The sequence below is a fragment of the Ictalurus punctatus genome, chromosome 14 (genome assembly GCF_001660625.3).
Source record: "Ictalurus punctatus breed USDA103 chromosome 14, Coco_2.0, whole genome shotgun sequence".
NCBI classification, from domain to species: Eukaryota; Metazoa; Chordata; class Actinopteri; order Siluriformes; family Ictaluridae; genus Ictalurus; species Ictalurus punctatus.
In genome coordinates, this window is record NC_030429.2 from 11,786,751 (window position 1) to 11,810,004 (window position 23,254).

General features: G+C 44.2%; 1 protein-coding gene across 1 annotated transcript in view; it reads right to left on the reverse strand.

Moving 5' to 3' along the window:
- Window positions 1–14,362: 14,362 nt before the first annotated feature.
- LOC108274725 (titin) overlaps window positions 14,363–23,254 on the reverse strand; it is a 58,128-nt gene continuing 49,236 nt past the window's right edge. Inside the window, exons 25-28 of the mRNA XM_053685930.1 lie at window positions 22,502–22,762; window positions 21,874–22,134; window positions 20,730–20,990; window positions 14,363–16,681 (exon numbers count right to left, since the gene is read on the reverse strand). Coding sequence (XP_053541905.1) covers window positions 16,608–16,681; window positions 20,730–20,990; window positions 21,874–22,134; window positions 22,502–22,762 — 857 coding nt within the window. The 3' untranslated portion in view covers window positions 14,363–16,607. The remainder of the gene's footprint in view (window positions 16,682–20,729; window positions 20,991–21,873; window positions 22,135–22,501; window positions 22,763–23,254) is intronic.

Consider the following 23,254-nt stretch of genomic DNA (forward strand, 5'->3'; position numbering starts at 1 on the left):
ACATGGCCGTGGCCCAGGATGGCACTTTGTTGTTGATCAGATTGATTAATTGAACAATCTTTGTACATTCTGGGACCACTTCTTGACTTGCAAAGTAGAGTGAACATTGTAGCATGAAACCTTTGAACTCAGCTGGGTTGCCAGAATACTTTTCTGTATGAGTCATAAGCGACGAAACCGATAGAGGGGTTGACATTGATGGAGATTGTGGAACTGATGTGGCAGCTTGGAGCTGTGCCATTTGTGTGGTGAGTAGGTCACTCTGCTGCTGACAATCAGAACATTTATCGTGGACAACAATAATCCGATATTAACCCGATTAAGACAATACTCTGATTAAGAAACTACCATGTAATTTTTACTACCATTATTACTTACCTTAATCCGACTAAAGTCATACTTGAAGTAATCACAAATCAAATTAAGTCATGGGGAGTATTCCTGTTTTAGTCTCATTATAGACGCGTATTACAGACATGTACACACCTTAATCACACTATTAACGTCGTGTGGGAGTTTTCACTGCAGTTTTTCGACAGGACACGTACACACACGGCAATGGTCATCCATTTGACGGCAAACAAGAGAGCATGGCTGTGTCCGAAACCACATACTTACCTGCTATATAGTAGGAGAAATATACGTATATCAGCTACAATATATAGGTAAGTATGCGGTTTCGGATACAGCCCATGGCTTCAAGCAGTTGTCTATTTGCACGTGCAGCATGACAAATAATTAACTGCACTTTAAGCTTTCGTAAAATTATAAATGAAACATCCAAAACAATATATGATACCATAACAAAGACGAACTGTATGTTGATATGTGAAATTCTGGAGGGAACATGGGACGGCGTGGGGACATAATGACATGTGCCATTAATCGAACTATGTTCTATAACAAGTAAAACAGGAACATGAAAGGAATATTCTAAAAGCAATTCATGTAAACACTTTAATCACAATATTGTCTTATTCTAATAAGGTCAATAATTAGATTATTGCTGTCCATGTAAACATAGTCAGAGCGGCCCTGTGCCATTAACACTTGGGGCCAATTGAAATTACCTGCTGCATCCATGAGTAACCAATGTATTCGGTCAGGTTTGCAGGTACGGACACAAGTGCAGGTATACAGAGCTTTAATGAAAATAGTAATCAAGGCAAATACATAAACCAAAATCAAGGTCAAAGCACTGGCAAAGGTCAGGCAATCAACAATCAACTTGGAATAGGGCAAGCAAGAGAAAGTCGGGAAAAACGAGATCAGAAACCAGAAAGACAATCAATGAACAAATGTTTGGTATTGACTGTATGACAACAGAGAGCGTATACTTTACAAAGTAAAGGTGCCATGAGGGTGCTTATATGAGTGTGTACGTAATAGAGTCCAGGTATGTGCACTTATTAGTTGGGTGTATGTGAACTTGTGAGTGTCTGTAATGGCTGTGAATTGTAGTCCTCGGTGGCCATGTTTGTAGGCCATGCTGTACTCTGGGAGCTGTAGTTTCCAGAGATTACATGACATGTTTGCTCATGTTACATGATTATAATGTTCCATTAATATAGTCAGCTATCTACAGATGAGATAACCTCACAGGGTTTCTAAAATAATTTACAATACTATATATTCATGTACATCTGTAGTATATCTATAATTTTTACTTTTAACATTAGCAAGCTAAAGGTAGCTAACAAACCTATTAGCTCTGTCATGGTCAGAGATCATTTTACATTTTAGCACACTTGCAGGCATACTGTACCTAGCTAAGCTAAAGCCATCTCTGCAAACAATTTGTATAGTTACAGCTAGTTTATAGAATATAGAATATTTGTTGTCTATAAAGAAATCAACAGTTAAGGCTCTGGGCTACTGATCAGAAGGTCAGGGGTTCAAGCCCCAGCACCGCCAAGCTGCCACTGTTGGAACCCTTTCTGCTCCGGAGAACCATATCATGGCTGACCCTGTGCTCTGACCCAACTTCCTAACAAGCTGGGATATGGGAAGAAAAATAATTTCACTATGCTGTAATGTATATGTGACAAATAAAGGCTTCTTCTTCTTCTAAAAATATATTTCTAGTTAACCAAAAAAAAAAACTATTTTGGTACTGAATCTGGAGTGTTGCTCTCAGTAAGAATGAGTTGCGTAAATACTACTTATCGGCTAATTCAGAAAATAGTAGCATAAGTGACAGAGATAATTTAACAGCTGGGTTGCTGTGACTCTACCACAGGGAATGGAGGAGGGCAGGAGAGACAGCCACACCTGCATCTGTCTTCAGTGTCATTCAGATGGACCCATCCCAGCAGCTGGATTACACAAAACTGTGCAAATAACCAAAAAACCTGAGCACAGGCACACACCAGTGTTTGGGTATAAAATAACTTAGTATATTGGAGTGCAATTTTTTATATAAAATTTTTTATTCCATCCATCCATTTTCCTTACTGCTTATCCTACACAGGGTTGCGGGGGAGCCTTGAGCCTATCCCAGGGAACTTGGGGCATTTTTAATTTTCATAATCAATGAGATTCTGACTGGCTGCGTTTGGGAATATGATGGTTTTGATGGTAGACTACTTTAAGTTTTGAGCCCGAGAGACGTATACAATGCATTCAGAGAAACAATTTGGAATTAATTTGTTGCCAGATGCCGCTGTCATTGGACTGGTCATTCAGAACAAATAATGGAAATTGTTCTGAAAAATGAAAATAATACAGGGCTGCTTTCAGATCTCAATAACTTCTCCCAAAACCTGCATTTCCACTTCCACATCAAACATTTGCATATTATAATAACATTGTGGTTACAACATTTGATTATGAAAGCACTTAAATGGTCTCCATGTGACTTTATGTAAAATAAATACCCAATAACATACTATGCTAGTACTGATACAATAACATAAAATAACATACAATGCTAGTACTGATCCCTGGTTGCATATGATACATTACAGTACACAGAATAAATAACTAATAATAAACTGCAATAATCATTCATCAATAAAATATGTGCTGGTTTGTTATAAAATTATTACTTTTTAAATTCAGTTCATTTTATTGTGTTACTTTACTGCAGTACTTTGAAACTAGTAAAAAACATCATGACAACATGTTAATTAAGCAGGTATTTCAGTCTGAAGTAGTTTTGAATTACTGGTTATTGGGAACTGGTATTACAGACATATTAAAATGAAGAGGAAGTTTTTTGAATGCTGTTGCCCAGGAAGTGCCTGTCATGATACAAAAAAAAAAAAAAAAACATGAATCCCCCAAAAGATCTATTATACAAACAGCTCTTATATGAAGCATTTGAGCTTTTAAGCTTAAGAACAAACCAGAGATGTTTTTTTTTATTGAACACATGTCCTAACCTCTGATACCTGCTCTTACATTACATGTACACAATACGTTGTAGTCCTCTACTCATTTTAAACATTACTACTGCAGCAAGCAGAAGTAACTTCACGATGCCAACTTGCCATACAGTATACTGCGGTTTGTCAGTTGCATATATATATATGCCTGTTTGTTTACACTGACTATTTCCTTTCTGTTTTCAAACTGTAAAGAAATATTTTGTTAGGGGGGAATATGAATAGATGCCTTGTCCTGATGCCTAGTGCATTGCTTGCTCAGTTTTTATCCAGCATTTTTTAAAATCCAGCAATGATCTGACATTCTTAAAATTTTAGGCTGCAGTACAGTTAGGCAGAGTGTTTAAGAGTGAAAACTGCAGGCGTAGTTTATCAGCAGTAGTAGCAGCAGTGAATCGGCCAGTCTTGACTGACAGCAGGAATTGGTTGCTTCTGTAATGATAAAGTCTGTGTGCAACTTACAATTCTTAAAGCCTTAATGTAGGGCCATTAACTAAATCCTGCCCTTTGATCAAAACCATGAAGAGGTTGATGAAAAGTGACGATATACGGGGGGTGGGTTTGTTTTCGGTGTTTGTACTTTTTAATTTTGTTTTCCTTTGTTATTATGAAAATAAAAAAAAACTGTGAATGATTGTTGCTGTGTGTCAGTCGGTTTGTTTTTCTTCTCAATAAAACTTTATTGGAAAAAAAGTGACATGTTATATAGTAATACAATACTCTATTACAGTCACTGAATTGATCTCTAAATCGTTGCCAACTGTCTGTGTGAATTATAATTTACGGCCTATAGGATATTCAATTTTGCTACATAGGTGCACCTAAATAAATTCCACTTGGTATATACTATTAAAAATAAATTAATACTATTCAAGAAAGCTAAAAGCTTTCTGCAATTAAAATATGTGCATCACTGTCAGTGTTTCCCATTCCATCTGACGAGAGCAGGGGTGCTGTGTAAAAATTGTTCAAATATTTCTAAAACATTTCACATGCATAACAATAATAATAAAAAATTATGTATAAAAGTAATAATAATTCCCTCCCCCTCGACCCCCCCTCGCTGACCTGTCAGCAGCACGTCAACATCAGTCTGCGTAACGTATGCGTGCATTTTATCCTAATAATTAGCGTGTGGCGATGTGTGTGTAGTGCAAAATAATATGGACAAACTTCTTAAAAGAAAAGCTCCAGATGCTTCTGGACCATCAACTTCATCCTCATGTAGCTAAAGCCTTGTTTATGCTTTTGTCTGTCTCCGCACCGCGAGCCTCCACTGACTGCGCGCGCACCTCCTCAAACGCGCTCGGCGTTTATACTTGACGCGCTCACTGTTGTTATATTCTTTAAAACGAAAGGGGGCGACTCTGAGTAATCGTCCTATGAACCAATTGGATGTAGCTGAGAGAAGAAGTAGTCTGTCGGAACAACCATAGCAACGCTTACAAACATGGCGTCTTGCGTGGAGTTGCTGAATGCTTTCAGCAATGTTTTCAGTAAACTTCACTAAAACCCACAGCATGAAAAAAAAGCAAAGAATCAAATAAGAATCATATAAAACCCAGTAAACCTTGACTTGTCACATTACAACAAAATGTAGGCTAGCTATAAAAATGAGAACATTTATAAAACTAAATTGAACAATCTCAATTTTTTAAATTTTATTCATTTCATTAAGACTTTTATTAAACATGTACCTTTGCTTTCATTAAATAGACTGTAGGCTCATTTTGTAAATGTTAGCAATTACTGTAGATGTAAGCAAAAAGTGGCAGCTTCCTGCAAATGTCATTTCTCACATTTACAAAATCAGGTGATAATGTTCACCCATCAGTGTAAATGTCTCTTTATGTATAGTGACAAAAGAAAGTTATTACAGAATGATCACTCTATATGTTCACCCATCAATGCAAACGTCTCTGTGTAGCCTATAAAGACAAAAGAATGAGGTTTAATCACTGTCTGAAGGTGTAATGTAGTGACTGTATTTATTTGTGAACATACTGATGAATAAAAATATGGTTCACCGCTAAAAAACTTTTAGCTTTGGCTTTATTCTTTCAACAGTATGTTCAAAGCAAATCGAAATCACTATTTTTAAAAACATTTCCATGAATGTTGTGCCATCTGGCTATCTCTATGGTCCCGCATAGATGGATCATAGAGATGTCTGTACAATCGGACCCTTCAACAAGAGTCACCTCGAGGTTATTTATTTCTGGATCCGGCACCGCACGACAAGTTACAAAAAAATGCCGTTCAAACCACCACGCGGAATGAGGCCTCGTGCACTCAACGCTCTCAACCACTCTGCGATGATGTCACTTTTGCCACGCGTTCCCTCGCAATTGCGGATGCGTCGAATATAAACCAGGTTGAATGCCTGCATTAAGCATTAGTGTTAGCATTAATTAATATATATAATTAATTAATATATAATTAATTAATTAGCATTAGTATTTGTGTAACGTGCAAGCATAATCACTGGAAGTTCAACGTGGCACCTCATGGCAAAGAACTCTCTGAGGATCTGAAAAAAAGAATTGTTGCTCTACATAAAGATGGCCTAGGCTATAAGAAGATTGCCAAGACCCTGACACTGAGCTGCAGCATGGTGGCCAAGACCATACAGCGGTTTAACAGGACAGGTTCCACTCAGAACAAGCCTCGCCATGGTCGACCAAAGAAGTTGAGTGCACGTGCTCAGCATCATATCCAGAGGTTGTCTTTGGAAATAGACGTATAAGTGCTGCCAGTATTGCAGAGGTTGAAGGGGTCGGGGGGTCAGCCTGTCAGTGCTCAGACCACTGCATCAAATTGGTCTGCATGGCTGTCATCCCAGAAGGAAGCCTCTTCTAAAGATGATGCACAAGAAAGCCCGCAAACCATTTGCTGAAAACAAGCAGACTAAGGACATGGATTACTGGAACCATGTCCTGTGGTCTGATGATACCAAGATAAACTTATTTGGTTCAGATGGTGTCAAGTGTGTATGGCAGCAACCAGGTGAGGAGTACAAAGACAAGTGTGTCTTGCCTACAGTCAAGCGTGGTGGTGGGAGTGTCATGATCTGGGGCTGCATGAGTGCTCCTGGCACTGGGGAGCTACAGTTCATTGAGGTAACCATGAATGCCAACATGTACTGTGACATCCTGAAGCAGAGCATGATCAGTATGCAGTATTCCAGCATGATAACAACCCCAAACACACCTCCAAGACAACCACTGCCTTGCTAAAGAAGATGAGGGTGAAGGTGATGGACTGTCCAAGCATGTCTCCAGACCTAAACCCTATTGAGCATCTGTGGGGCATCCTCAAACGGAAGGTGGAGGAGCACAAGGTCTCTAAAATCCACCAGCACCGTGATGTCGTCATGAAGGAGTGGAAGAGGACTCCAGTGGCAACCTGTGAAGCTCTGGTGAACTCCATGCCCAAGAGGGTTAAGGCAGTGCTGGAAAATAATGGTGGCCACACACAATATTGATACTTTGGGCCCAATGTGGACATTTTCACTTAGGGGTGTACTCACTTTTGTTGCCAGCGGTTTAGACATTAATGGCTATGTGTTGTTATTTTGAGGGGACAGCAAATTTACACTGTTATACAAGCTGTACACTCACTACTTTACATTGTAGCAAAGTGTCATTTCTTCAGTGTTGTCACATGAAAAGATATAATCAAATATTTACAAAAATCTGAGGGGTGTACTCACATTTTGTGAGATACTGTACATAAAACCTGCAGAAAGAGATGTTGGGTATGATATTTGTATTGTTAATGATTCCGGATTTTGGTTGCTATTGTTAGACAACTTAATGTCTGTGTGTGTGTGTGTGTGTGTGTGTGTGTGTATATATATATATATATATATATATATATATATATATATTGTTGCGACGGGCAGAGATCCGGCGCACACAAGAGGGAAAACGCTCCTTCTCCGACTGCCGCACCGGCACGACGTGGGCAGCTTCCTGCCGAACATTCCGCCAGCTGGAAGAACCGCCGCGGCAGGGCGGGACTGACGCGACTCCGGCCAGCGATTGGCGGATCCAACGGGGAAGTCCCACCACTCAGGCGACGACGGAGGAGGATAAAAGGGCGCGCTTCCGGCCGGGAAGCGGAAGAGAATATCGTGGCGTCAAAACGGACTCCGTGCGTGTTTGCAGCGATTCGCAACCTCCGATCACGACGGTAACCTCACGCCCCACGCTAATTTCTCTCTCTCTCTCTCCCTCTCTCTCTCTCCAGGAGGCGTAAGCACGGACGAGACCGCCGGATAGTGAGAGTCGCACACACGGAGGACGCCGGCCCGGGAAAACCCCCGCCCCGCCTCGGGAATTCCGCCTCCGCCACGTGTCGACTCCGCCGACCGTCACGCCTTCACAAACCCCCGCACTCTTCCATTTATAACACGTTCACCTCACCCTAGCCACAATAAAGCACCGTCTGCCACCATCCTTTGGTCTCCTGTGGGTCTGTGCGCCGCCCTTCCCCGGGCTAATTCCTCACAACTGGTGGAGGATGCAGGCATAGTACAGACCCGCCTACTGCAAAAAAAAAAAAAAAAAAAAAAAAAAGTTTACAAATAAACCCGCGAGAGAGAGAGAAAAAAATAAAATAAAAAATAAAATAAAAGGGGGGCCCCACAAAATGGACCAACCCTGCAACACCTGCTGGAGACCAGCCTCCAGCAGCACGCCGTGACACAGCAGCTCGCCGAAAGCCTTCAGGTCGCCACACAGACACTGATCGCCATGAGGACTGAGACCCCCGCCGCCTCCACGCCTCTCCCCGACGCAACCAGCGAGATCCGCCGCCTACTACCCCCCCTTGGCCCCGAAGAGGACCTTGAGGCGTACTTCGAGACCTTCGAGAGTATCGCCCGCCGGGAGGGGTGGGACCATGACGACTGGCCCCGTGCCCTTGGTCCCCTGCTCACGGGAGAGGCCCGAACAGCCTACTATGCCCTCGACCCGGAGGAGGCTACGGACTACCTGGCGATGAAGGAGGGAGTCCTGGCGTGGTGTGGCCAAACCCCTGGCCGGGCCGCTACTGAATTCCATCGTTGGGTTTATCGATCAGGTGCTCGACCACGTTACCAGATGAACGCCCTCCTCTGGATCACCAAACGATGGCTCCGACCGGATCGGCATACCGCCTCGGAGGTGGCGGAGAAGGTGGCGGTCGACCGTTTCCTGAGAGCGCTACCCCGGGCAGAGAGACAGGCCGTGGGGGCCCACGCCCCAACTACGCCCCAGGAACTCCTGACTGCCCTGGAGCGAACCTTGGCCACCCTGGAGCTCGACTCCGGGGAGCAGCAGCACCTCGATCGGCCCCTCGGTGCCCAGGGCCCCCGGTCTGACCGCCAGACCCGGCCCCGCATCTGGAGGAACCCACAGAGGGCGCCCACTTGTGAACACCCCCGAGACGAGCCCATGCCTACAGAGCCGGAGAGGGAAGCCGCCCGGCTGCTTACAAAACCATGGCTGGCAGGCTGCGCCTTCCATCAGCAGCAACCGCTGGAGGCGCCCTCCGTGACGGTGTGGGTCGAAGGGAGACCGGTAACCGCCCTACTGGACACCGGGAGCACGGTGACCCTTGCCCAACCCTCCATCCTGCCTGAGGGGCGCCGACCAAGCGGGACGCTTACCGTGACATGCGTCCATGGGGACACCCGGGAGGTCCCCTCAGCTGAGGTCCAGATCCGGAGCGAAGCCAGCACCTGGCCCCTCCAGGTCGGAATCATCCCCGAACTCCCCGTGCCCCTCCTCCTGGGACGAGACTGGCCAGGATTCCGGGTGGTACCGAGAGCCGAGTCCCGGAGACCGCGGCGGCGGGGGAAGGGGATCCCAACCCGGCCGGCCTACCTGGCCCAGGACAACAGAGAGGCCACCTCAGAAGGTAAGACCCCCCAAACTACTAACCCTCTGTCATCTGTCTTTCCCCAGGTAAACCGGGAGGGAAAGTTCGGCCGGGAGCAGAAGGAGGACGACCGACTGAAGCACTGCTGGGCCCAGGTACGGGTGATAGAGGGGGTCGACCAGAGCCCAGACCTGAGGCTCCCCACATCGTACTTCCTCGTCCGAGGGGGGCTCCTGTACCAACGGGCCTGCCGCCGCGGGGAGCAGGTGGACCTACTGGTGGTGCCCCGAGCCAAGACAGCCATCTTATTACACCTAGCCCACACCCATCCCCTCGGCGGCCACCTGGGGGCCCGAAATACCCTGGAGAAACTGCGGGACCGCTTCGTGTGGCCCGGGATGGACGCGGAGGTCCGGACCTTTTGTCAACAGTGCCCGCAGTGCCAACGCACGGCCCCGCGGAGGCCCCCGCCGGCGCCCCTGATACCCCTGCCCATCATCGGTGTCCCGTTTGAGCGAGTGGGCATGGATCTCGTGGGGCCCCTACCCAAGTCGGCCCGGGGCCATGAATACATCCTGGTCCTGGTCGACTACGCCACTCGGTACCCTGAGGCGGTGCCGCTCCGCAAGGCCACCTCGCAAAACATCGCCAGGGAGCTGGTACTCCTCTTCAGTCGAGTGGGGATCCCCAAGGACGTGTTGACCGACCAAGGTACGCAGTTTGTCTCGAAGCTAATGGCGGATTTGTGTCGTATGTTACAGGTGAAGCACCTCCGGACGTCCGTCTACCACCCCCAGACCGACGGACTGGTAGAAAGGTTCAATCAGACCCTCAAGCGGATGCTGCGCCGGGTGGTGGACGAGGAGGGGAGGAACTGGGACCTCCTCCTCCCCTACGTACTCTTCGCCGTTCGGGAGTGCCCCCAGGCGTCCACGGGCTTTACGCCCTTCGAGCTCCTGTTCGGGCGGTGGCCGCGGGGATTGTTGGATGTAGCCCGCGAAGCCTGGGAGGAGCAACCATCCCCTTTCCGCTCCGTTGTCGAGTACGTGCAGGACATGCAAGCCAGGATTGACAGGGTGGGCCCCATCGTCCGGGAGCACATGCTGGCGGCGCAGGAGGAGCAGAAGAAGGTATACAACCGCCCCGCACAGCCCCGGGAATTCCAGCCGGGGGACCGGGTCCTCCTGTTAGTGCCCAGCAGCGCCTGCAAGTTCCTCGCCCGGTGGCAAGGTCCATACACTGTCCTCGAGCGCCGGGGCCCAGTCAACTACCGCCTACAGCAGCCTGGTAAGCCGAAGGACGGGAAGCTATACCACGTAAACCTGCTGAAAAAGTGGGTGGAACCAACCCCGGTGGTGTCGGCGTTCGCAGCTCAGGACTCGGACCGGGGCAAGGGTACCTTGGTCGGCTTCGGGGAGGACCTCACCCCCACCCAAAGACAGGAGCTTACCGAGCTGACCGACCAGTTTGCAGATGTGTTTTCGGCTGCCCCGGGAATGACTCAGCTGGTCCAGCATGAAATCAAGACTCCTCCCGGTGTAGTGGTGAGACAAAGGCCATACCGTGTCCCCGAGGCCCGGCGCCAGACCATCGAGGAGGAAGTCAGTCGCATGCTGCGGGACCACATCATCGAGGAGTCCAGCAGCCCCTGGTCCAGCCCAATCGTCGTCGTGCTGAAGCCGGATGGAAGCATGAGGCTATGCAATGACTTCCGGAGGCTGAACCAGGTGTCGGAGTTTGACAGCTACCCCCTCCCCAGAGTGGACGACCTGATCGAGAGGCTGGGGAGAGCCCGGTTCATATCGACCCTGGACCTCACCAAAGGCTATTGGCAAGTGGCGCTCGCACCGGAGGCAAGGCCTAAGACAGCCTTTAGCACGGCCACCGGCCACTGGCAGTACCGGGTTCTCCCCCTTTGGGCTGCACGGGGCGCCCGCCACGTTCCAGCGGCTAATGGACATCCTCCTGCGACCCCACCGACAGTTTGCCGCGGCCTACCTGGACGACGTGGTCATACACTCCTCCACCTGGGCTGACCACTTGTTCCACCTCATGGAGATCCTGAAAGCCCTCCGGGAGGCCGGCCTGACGGCGAACCCAAAGAAATGCCACCTAGGGCTGACGGAAGCCCAGTACCTGGGATACCGCATCGGACGGGGGATGCTGAAGCCCCAACAAAAAAAGATCGAGGCTGTGAAGGACTACCCACGTCCAACGTCGAAAAAACAGGTACGTGCCTTCTTGGGATTGGCGGGCTACTACCGCAGATTCGTGCCTAACTTTTCTGCTGTAGCCTCTCCCCTCTCAGACCTTACAAAGAAGGGCCAGCCAGACCAGGTGAGGTGGACAGCCGATGCAGAAAGGGCCTTCCAGGCCCTAAAAGAGGCCCTCACCAGCGCGCCGATACTCCGCAACCCGGACTTTGACCTCCCGTTCACGGTACATACGGATGCGTCCGAGACCGGGCTGGGTGCCGTCCTCTCCCAGACCTTCGACGGGGAAGAACACCCAGTCCTCTACATCAGCCGGAAGCTGTCCCCGGCCGAGAGGAAGTATGCGGCGGTCGAGCGGGAGGCACTAGCAATAAAATGGGCCATCGAGGAGCTGCGATACTATCTGGCGGGCAGGCACTTCATCCTCATAACCGACCACGCCCCCCTGCAGTGGATGGCCAAGGCGAAGGACACCAACGCCCGGGTAACCCGCTGGTTCCTCGCCTTACAAGACTTCTCTTTTCAGGTTAAGCACCGGGCAGGGGCCCAGCATGGTAACGCGGATGGGCTCTCACGACGAGACGCCCTCTGGGCCCACCACGGCAGTAGGCTCGGAGCTGAGGGGGGGGGTACTGCCGCGACGGGCAGAGATCCGGCGCACACAAGAGGGAAAACGCTCCTTCTCCGACTGCCGCACCGGCACGACGTGGGCAGCTTCCTGCCGAACATTCCGCCAGCTGGAAGGACCGCCGCGGCAGGGCGGGACTGACGCGACTCCGGCCAGCGATTGGCGGATCCAACGGGGAAGTCCCACCACTCAGGCGACGACGGAGGAGGATAAAAGGGCGCGCTTCCGGCCGGGAAGCGGAAGAGAATATCGTGGCGTCAAAACGGACTCCGTGCGTGTTTGCAGCGATTCGCAACCTCCGATCACGACGGTAACCTCACGCCCCACGCTAATTTCTCTCTCTCTCTCTCCCTCTCTCTCTCTCCAGGAGGCGTAAGCACGGACGAGACCGCCGGATAGTGAGAGTCACACACACGGAGGACGCCGGCCCGGGAAAACCCCCGCCCCGCCTCGGGAATTCCGCCTCCGCCACGAGTCGACTCCGCCGACCGTCACGCCTTCACAAACCCCCGCACTCTTCCATTTATAACACGTTCACCTCACCCTAGCCACAATAAAGCACCGTCTGCCACCATCCTTTGGTCTCCTGTGGGTCTGTGCGCCGCCCTTCCCCGGGCTAATTCCTCACAATATATATATATATATATATATATATATATATATATATATATATATATATATATATATACGGTAACTTTAGCTGGTTTCACGGCCACAATGCCAGCTGCCTCAAACAGACATAACATAGGACCGTCTTTCAGGTGCTTTGCCAAATTCCAGGTTTTTCCTCGCTTTGTTTCAAATGAATGATAGCATCGGTTGCACACCGGCTTCAGGGCATCAATTATATGTTTGTTGTCATCCACCATGAATGCTACTGTAAGTATTTCCACATTCCATACCACCTTTCCTCTCAACAAGTTGGGGCAGAGCTTAACTTGCCACCATCTTGAGTAGTTTTCTCCGTGTGCTTGTAGGCGTTCTTCTTCTTTACAACTTGTGGACCGACTAAAACACTTACTTATATTTGCTGCCCCTATCAGTTCCAGAAGAGGTGCAGCCTTGGTACCTTCATTACCAACAGTACTTACTCTACTGCAGAAAAACAAGTACCGTCAAGTTTTAAGAAGGTCGGTACCGACTTGGTACCGAAGTATCGATTCTCGTGACATCCCTAATATATATATATATATATATATATATATATATATATATATATATATATATATATATACACATGTTGTAGTTTAAATGAATGCAGTATAGCTAATTGTCTGCAAGATTTAATTCTTCTGTTTGTGAGGTCTACAGATAAATTAAGAATTCAAGAGAATAACCACTGTAGGCCTTGAATCTACCTTTATGGCCAAACTTGACCTTTGCTCTCCGAAACTGATGGTTCTCATGGAGGATGTAGTCTCAGCAAGGGGAGGATCTACAGGAGTGAGACTCAAGCAGATCAAAGACATGCTCCTTGAGGTATTATAATTATTTAGACTTATGTTAGAAATGCAAGTTGTTCACAGTCACCCATTCATATTATATTCATTTAGGTACTTTCTCTTTATCATTTCCCCCCCTTTTTTTCTTAATTAGCACAATACAATTGAAGTACGCAGAGAAGTAGCCATCCGCTGCTTTGTCGTGAACCTTGGAGAGAAGGAAGGGGACCTTTTCAAGGAGTTTGCTGTAAGTAATTTCAGCATCTTGAAAAGAAAAGTAAACACACAGGGCAGAAATCTGCTCCTGCATTGCTTCCTGTCAGTACAAGTTTTAGGCATATTGCACTTGCCACATTCTAGCCAAATCCCTGTCAGTGAGATCATAAAAATGGTCCATTCAGCATGAACAGATGTTGAAAGCAATGGCATGGGAAAAGGCTCATGAAAAATTTGACAAGTGGCTGCTGTGGCTAATTTAATGAGTTCAAGTATTCTATGAAACCTTCAAAAAAGATGAGGAAAAATATCTAAATGTTGACAATCTGATGGTCAAATAATTTCAAATATAAATAAAGCTTCAAGCAGCGATGAACAGGCCCTTGCACCCAGGTACAGGTTGGGGCTGCTCTTCCAGGGGAATGCCATTCCATTTTTTAAAAACACCTTTTAGGACTTATATGTTGTTGTGTATATGTGGATCAGGATGTAAAGCATGTAACCCTCAATACACACCATATACAGAAACGCCTTTTGCTTTGCCTTAACTGGTTCTTGTCCCGACACCCATGTTCGATAATGTTACGAAACGGGACTGGAGGCGGACGCAGGTGCAGGTCAAAGTCTTTATTAATTAGCAGATAAACAAACACAGGGAGCGCGGTCTCTACTGACTATACTTAAACTCTGGCCATCTAGCTAAGACCGCTAGCATGCTACACGTTAGCACATACCGCCATACTTCCTTGACATGACAAACGTAATCCAAATAATACTGCGCAAAGTGCGCAGTCACCGAGGGGTTTAAATAGTCAACATAATCAAACCAAAACATGAACACCTGGGGCAAATGAGAGACATGATCAGACTTAAATTAATGTCCAAGCAGGAAGCAAACGAAAACAAAAGAGAAGCCGTGCCGCAGTGCCCTCTGCTGGCCGTGAGGTAACAGATAATTTCCTGGATTAACCTCATGTTGCGCAACTGTTGATAAATCTAATTTATTATAGCAGGTCAATTTGGTCATAGAACATACTATTTAAGTTGTGTTATAAAAGAAAAATGGACATATGTTACCATTATTGTGTTTTATGATACAATAAATGTTTTGTGTTTCTTGTTGATGCAACCTATTTAGACCATTTGAGTAATTGGGTGCATGTGCATGTGTGAGTATAAGGGTTAAAATAAAATAAATAATGGCTCCATTATATTCAGTAAGAGTGACAGTCTAAAAAGTCATCAGTAATCATCCAATTCATTCTCTCTAACATGCTAATCTATCTTTTCATCTATCTTTCAATCTATCTTGTGCTTTACAAGGACAAAGAAGAGTCGGAGGCAGGATTTGATAGGGCAAATGATGAAAACTGCCATCATCAGTGACTGGTCCACCTCAGGATCTGACCACAAGACAGCAACCATCATGGTCGAGGGAACCAAAATCTTGCAAGGAACGGATATCCCAAGGTGCTGTGCTTTGCTGATGGGCATAATATATGCTCTGAATCTGAGCTATCGCAAGGAACTAAAATATACATTTGAAGAGTTTCAGAAGCTGTTCCCTGAACTTGATGAACTGAAAGCCAGTGCAGAAGTAATGAGTCTAAAGAACAATATTTTCTGAAGATTCCACTTGTTTCAGAGCACTATCAGATTTTATTCAGATTTTGCAGTTTTATATTTTTAAGTCAACTGAAAAGGCACCAAAACTGGTGGTGTAAAAAAAAGAGGGAATTTGTGACGGAAAATTCATTTGTTGTTGTTTGTTTTCAATATGTAAATATTGCAGTTCAAAATAAAAAAAAAGTTAATTGTCTAACAATAGTGTTGTTGAATGAATTCATTTAATAAGTGCTATAAAATTAACAAAAATATGAAAGCTATAAACTATTGAAGAATATCTAATTATAGCAAATTAATTTTTAAACGGTTGTCAACTTAAAAAATGGCGTTCATAATTATGGTAATTAAGTACATAACACTTAAATTCCTTTTAAATAATGTGAAGAAAAAAACTAGTTGGATCAACTTAATTTTTATGAGTAATCAACTTAAAGATGTGTGTTTATTGTACAAAATATTAACTTAGTGTTAAGTGAAAATACATTTGACTGTAGAGGAAAAGGTCATTCGTCTAACTCAATATAGTTTGAACTTGGTTGAACTTAATTTCATTATAAGCTGTCACAACTCAAAAAGATTTGACATAAACTGTTGCGCTAATTTTTTTTTGTTGTTGAGCCAAAACATTTGTTTTTAAAGTGCACAATACGATTTAAAAAAAATCTTAACCGATTTTAAAGACCACAGACATCAAACGTGACTTCAGAAAGCTGAGTTAAGTTAGTTAGTTAGTTCGATATTCGTCACATATTCGGAGATAAATAACAATAACTCCAAAACGATTTGCCCCCAAAAAACCTAAACAGTATTACCGCTAAAAGGGCATAAAGTTAATAATGTTTCACAAGCTTCCTTTTCATTATTTGTCTCGATATAATGAGCACTAGTCCGCAAAAAGATTTCGCAACGTGAGTTAAACCGGAATATCGCTCTTGGCAGAGCTGTAAGTATGGGACCGTGGGGAAAGTGCAAGTTTTCTTCGTTTTTGCTATAACTTCGTGGGTGGTATTTTTGTAATGGCCTTTTTGTTAAAAGGCGTATAGGCATGAAACCAGTGGCACTCAGTAATGGGGGAGAGTGGACATCTTTCACAACCTTTCTTTTTACCCTTACTGGCTGGATACGGAACTGCATGTCCAAAATTAATTTAGTTTTTGTAATAGCTCTTTCCATCAGAGAAGCAAAGACATGAAACCAGTGTCATTAAGTAGAGGAAGACAGTGGGCATCTTTCACAATCTCTTGCTTCGCCTTCTGCGCCTTCTGCCCCATGCTCCCTGGGATAGGCTCCTGGTTCCAAGAGACCCTGTAGGATAAGATATAGAAAATAGATGATGGAAATTTAACATTCATAGAATAAAATGATCTGACTCCAACCAAATTTTTTCACTTTAAAAATGATTTCAAGCAATATTGTAATGCTTTACACAAATGTAAAGGTAAAAAGGTGATTAGAGCTTATAATATTGTAATCAAATATGATATTGTTACATAACAGGCACACTTTACTTTTTTCTTTTTTTTATTGTATTGTACTCTGTTACTATGTATTTGTTTGTTTTTTTTCTTACATTGGAATGAATATTTTCACTGTATTGTTCTTGTATATGGCATTAATTAAAAACAAAAAACAAAAGAACAAAAAAAAAGGTATTTAAACATCATTCAGAAAGCTTTTAGCGTTCTTATTCTGCTCCAAAGCAAATCTAAGAAAAAGTGTGTAAAATGCAGAAACTGATACACTAAGAGTTGCTAAATCTGTTAACAGTATTACAATAATATTACACACAGCAAAAACAAGTACATAATGTGGAGCTGATCACACATTACTGCCATATAAAATCTCCACATGCAATTTAAAACATGTCACATACTATTTAAAATCCGTTTAAGAGTACAGATTTGTAAATTGTTTGTTTTTTAGTGTGATGTTGCTATTTGTCTGTCCTCATGTAGACCTAAACCCAATCTCAGGGTTCTGTTCATTTTACTCAAGTGACAGCATTTCTCCAGCAGATGGCGGTAGAAGGCGATTTGTACGGATTAGTAGGAGAGAGTCTGCACTCTAAAAAAAAAAAAAAAAAGGTGTGTTATTTTTTCTACCCCACTCTGGGTTGGGCCTTTTGGGTCATTTAATTGGCTTATTTTCTCAGTCTTGGGTAGTTTTGTGTAATCCAAGCACTGAGTTAGTGGCTGGGTCAGTTTCACTGACAGTTGCATCAATGCACCCCTCCCACACCCCAGCACCTCAGCCCAGCTACTTGGGTCAAATCAGCTCAGTGTGGACTGTTTGAATTCATCTCAGGTGAAGGTAGCGGTTTTCACACGGACAGACTATTAGAATTATTTGGAGAAACCACGTTTGTATCAATATATTTATTCATAAAATCATAACTGTTCACTAGAAAAAGCAAAAATGTGCAATAACAGTCCAGTTTACATGACATTAAATGCACCGCTATTTTGTTTGTAATGCCCATTGGATTGTTGGAAGTTGGTTACTCAGGGTTTTTTTTTTTTTTTGGAGGTTTTAAAGTCTCCTTTGATTAAAATCTGACATTTCCTCTTAAATATGACTTATTTGAGTAATTTACTTCAAAATCTATATAAACACCATTTTAGCAGATATAGCAATACATTTCTGAAGACCTTCTTGTGTATAAATTAAGGAGGTACCAAGCTGATATTTGTTTATGTTTTTACTGTCATGTCACAGCAAACCAGTGACTACATTTCCCATCCTGCACTGCAGAGTACAAACATGGCCACCATGGACACTTCCCCCACACACGTTCACCTTCTCCGGAATTCTAATCACTCCTGTTTCCAATCTCACACACACTCACACCATAGTAGATAAGAGACTTTTCAAATACTATGACTTTGCATAGTATTGAGTGTATTCTCATTACCAAGCAGTTGTTCGTCGTTTCTCAGGTTTGAGTCACATTTATTGACTTCGTTTCTCATTTTGGATTCTAGCCTTGCTCAGTTTATGCCTGTTTGTAGATTGCTTGACCCATTGCCTGTTTTGACCCTGCTCTTGTATTACGATTTGGATTTGTCTGACCGTCTCTCTCTATTAAACAGCTTTTACTGCACTTGCATCTGTCCTCAACTCCATCACATACTGGAACGTGACATATACTTGACATTTTCAAAGGGTTAAAAAAAAAAAAAAAAAAAACCCTGAAAATATTAACCTATTTATGAAATATAATTAACCCAACATTTAAAAAAAAAAAAAAAAAGAAACCATCCTTTGGGTTGAAAAACAACCCAAACAATGGGTTAACATTAACAACCCAACTCGATGGGTCAGTTTAGCCCAAAATGTGTTGTGTCCTATATTTTCCCAACCATTGGGTTAAAAATAACCCAATTTGGGTTGTTTTTTTTTTTTAAGAGTGTGAGATGTGAGGCCTTGTCTACGCTGAAAAATTGCACTAATCACTAGTGCGTTAAATATGTGAATTAAGACTACTGTCAGGAGATGCCAAGATGGCATCAATCCAAACACATGTTGCTTGTTTTTGTTTGCACTTTCCCTTACTTTAACCTCTTTTTCTTTTCACCAGGATTATCACCAAATATGATACGAACAAGCTTGTTTCTATTGGTTAACAAGCCACTCAGCTATCACTATTTTTGAACACTGAATCCATGCTGGCCAAGCGAGATCCTGAGGAGGAACAAAGGACACGATCTGAAGCAGCGGCCTTGATGGAAATGTGTGGTATCAGGAAAAGGCTGAAGGCCAACATTCAGTCTCTGGAGAACAAGCTTGATGACTTCAGGGCCAGGGTTATGTTCCAGAGGGACATTTGGGACTGCAACCTCCTCTGCTTCACCAAGACATGGCTGAACCCTGCAGTACCAGACTACGCCATCCAGCTGACCGAATTCTTCTTGGTTTACCGCATGGTAAGTCAAGGGGAGGTGGAGTGTGTTTGACTTTAAACAGCAGTTGGTGTTACAACATTAACCTTGTTCCTTTCACATGCTCCTGCACACCCAACCTGGAGCTCCTGACTATCAAATGTCACCCATTCTACCTTTTTCAGGAATTTACCATTGCTACATACCATTCAAAAAACAGATACAAGGCCCAGTCTCAACCACGTTTTGGGAAATTGGACTGGTACATGTTCAGGCACAGCTTTGATGACATCAACACTTTATATGGAAGCAGTTGTGGAATTTTTGGGAAAACTGGCAGATGATACAGTCCACAATCAATCATCAGAACATTTCCCAACCAGAAGCTGTGGGTGGATAAAACCATCTGTGCTGCCTAGAATGTGTGGCTCACCATTGGGAACATGGATGATTACAAGGCTGCATTCTACAACATGCACAGAGGCTGGTGAAGGAGGCAAAGCAGTGCCATGAGAGGATCCTAGAGTCAAAATTCAAACAGGGTGGCTCTAGGAGCTTGTAACAGGGACTGAGAATAATAATGAACTATAAAACACCATCCTACAGAAAGGTGAACACAGATGCTTCTCTGCCAGATTCTTTTCTCTGGCAATGAAGGGACACCATAACACACCTCCTACACACAGCTCAGATCTGGACATCAAGAATGGAAATTAGGTTAAGTGTTTTGTTGACTACAGTTCAGCATTTAACACTATAATGTTCCTCCAAACTCACCACCAAGTTTGAGGACCGGAGATTGAGCCTGTCCCAGTGTCAGTAGATCTCTAAATTCCTGACAGAAGATGACAAGTAATACAGGCAGGCAGATGTCTCACCCTCAGCACTGGAGCCCCCAGGGTTGTGTCCTGAGCCCACTGCTGTACTGACTGTACACTTATTGTCATGTAACGTAGACTGAGACAGAAGTAATTGCAGGAATGGCAGTATAATAAAATAACAAGTCCAAAGGATCAGGAAGAAATCATTGTACATAGACAGGCAAGGGTCAAACGATCAAGAAAACAGGTTAAACTAGGCAAGGCAGAGAATCAAGGTCAACAGAGTAAACAAACTCTAGAACCAGAAAAACAAACATGATATAAGGCTTAGAATAACAACAGAGACTAAACAACTGAGAGAAATACTTTGAAAAGCCATTGTGTTGAAACAGTCTCTATATGCTGAGGAGCGAGTGTGTGTGAGATTGGTAACAGGTGTGTGTGATTAGAATTCCTGAGAAGGTGACTGTATGCATGTGGGGGAAATGTAGTCCTGTGAGTGAGATATAATTACACAGAGAGAAATGTATTAATCAGTTTGAACAGTACTGAATTTTGAGCAGGTTAAAGTGTTCATTCGGTCCAATCTAATCTAAAATTCTGTCTAATTAGTCTAATGAATATGGTTGTTTTTATCAGCAGCACAGGACTTACTTGTGAAGGCTGAGGTTTGAGTTGGTGCTCCTGCAGTTTTTCCATCTGCAGCAACTGCAGTAACAGTGAATATGTAGTTCACTCCAGCAGTCAGACCAGTGACAGTGTAAGATGTGCTTGAAGTGTTACTGCTGTTATTCACACTGCCATCAGTCCAATTTACTGTAAAGTAGGACCTTTTCCCAAGTGGCCCATTCCAGGTTAGAGACACAGATGATGTAGTTTTGTTAGAGACAGTGAGACTGGTGACAGCATTTGGCTCTCCAAATCATACACATGCACAAACAGAGAGAGAGAGACACACACAGAGAGAGACAGAGAGAGAGAGAGAGAGAATGCAAAATATTATAATTAGTGATCCAGCTGGACTGCAAGCTTAGCAGAATCCATTAAGCCCAATAGTTTGAGGTATAGCTTGAACAAGGCGCAATTCCCCCTGAGGAAGAAGGCTGGACACACATGAAACACACATACTGGTTCAGCTGACATGCTTGCTTTAAACGATACCTAGGTTGGGGCTTTGAAACAGTCTTTACCATAACTGGGGTGAAGCAACAGGAAATTGGAGTCTACCTACAGTTACAAACACCTACTCCAATGTCCAGTATGTGCACCATGTTTCTCTAGCTCCACTGAGAGATGTGAGGCATCTTATGACTAAATACATGGGAACACATTCTTGTTGCCCCATGACCACCCTCAAGGAGGAGTCTTATCAATCTCCTGTGAGATGGATCTGCCTGTGCCTTATCAAGACAAATTTTTTTTAGCAAAACTCCCTCTCAGCAGCTAGTTTTGAGAGTAGCAACTGAGGCTGTGGACTAGCCATAAATTAGCTATCCTGCAATCCACGTTGAGATTGTTGTTTAAAACCGAGAAAATATGCTGTTTGGAGGCAACAAAACTCTGTATCCATGGAAGAAGAATCTTTTATGGTGGAGAAACATCTCTGCACAAACAAGGTAGGTCATAGAGTTTGAATTGTGGACTGTTTCGCATAGTCCCCAAAACATCCGTGTAAACGGAGAGCATTCTGAATAAAGCAAAATGCTTGATAGTGCATTAGCCATTAAATATGGGATAGATTGATTATTCTAATCAGTCTAATGAATAAGGTTGTCAGTATCAGCAGTACAGGACTTACTTGTGAAGGTGGAGGTTTGAGTTGGTGCTCCTGCAGTTTGTGAATCTGCAGCAACTGCACTAACAGTGAATGTGTAGTTCACTCCAGCAGTCAGACCAGTGACAATGTAAGATGTGCTTGAAGTGTTACTGCTGATATTCACGCTGCCACCAGTCCAATTTACTCTAAAGTAGGACCTTTTCCCAAGTGGCCCATTCCAGGTTAGAGACACAGATGACGTGGTTTTGTTAGAGACAGTGAGACTGGTGACAGCATTTGGCTCTGCAAATCACATATACACACACACACAGAGATATGTTAAATATTGATATCTATATATTTTAATATCTTAACCATTGTTTCAAGAAATGCATCTAAATCCGGGTGTATAAAATTCTGAATGATTAAAACTCTGGTCAAAACTGTAACTACTAAAACACAACTACAGCCCACATATAAATAAAGGTATATCTTATCTTATATACAGAGACGCATAGAGATATAATTACACAGAGAGAAATGTATTTCTCAGGTTGAACAGTACTGAATTTTGAGCAGGTTAAAGTGTTCATTCGGTCCAATCTAATCTAAAATTCTGTCTAATCAGTCTACTGAATATGGTTGTCTTTATCACCAGCACATGACTTACTTGTGAAGGTGGAGGTTTGAGTTGGTGCTCCTGCAGTTTTTCCATCTGCAGCAACTGCAGTAACAGTGAATATGTAGTTCACTCCAGCAGTCAGACCAGTGACAGTGTAAGATGTGCTTGAAGTGTTACTGCTGATATTCACACTGCCATCAGTCCAATTTACTGTAAAGTAGGACCTTTTCCCAAGTGGCCCATTCCAGGTTAGAGACACAGATGATGTAAATTTGTTAGAGACAGTGAGACTGGTGACAGCATTTGGCTCTGCAAATCATACACATGCACAAACAGAGAGAGAGAGACACACACAGAGAGACAGAGAGAGAGAGAGAGAGAGAGAGAGAATGCAAAATATTATAATTAGTGATCCAGCTGGACTGCAAGCAGAGCAGAATCCATTAAGCCCAACAGTTTGAGGTATAGCTTGAACAAGGCGCAATTCCCCCTGAGGAAGAAGGCTGGACACACATGAAACACACATACTGGTTCAGCTGACATGCTTGCTTTAAACGATACCTAGGTTGGGGCTTTGCAACAGTCTTTACCATAACTGGGGTGAAGCAACAGGAAATTGGAGTCTACCTACAGTTACAAACACCTACTCCAATGTCCAGTATGTGCACCATGTTTCTCTAGCTCCACTGAGAGATGTGAGGCATCTTATGACTAAATACATGGGAACACATTCTTGTTGCCCCATGACCACCCTCAAGGAGGAGTCTTATCAATCTCCTGTGAGATGGATCTGCCTGTGCC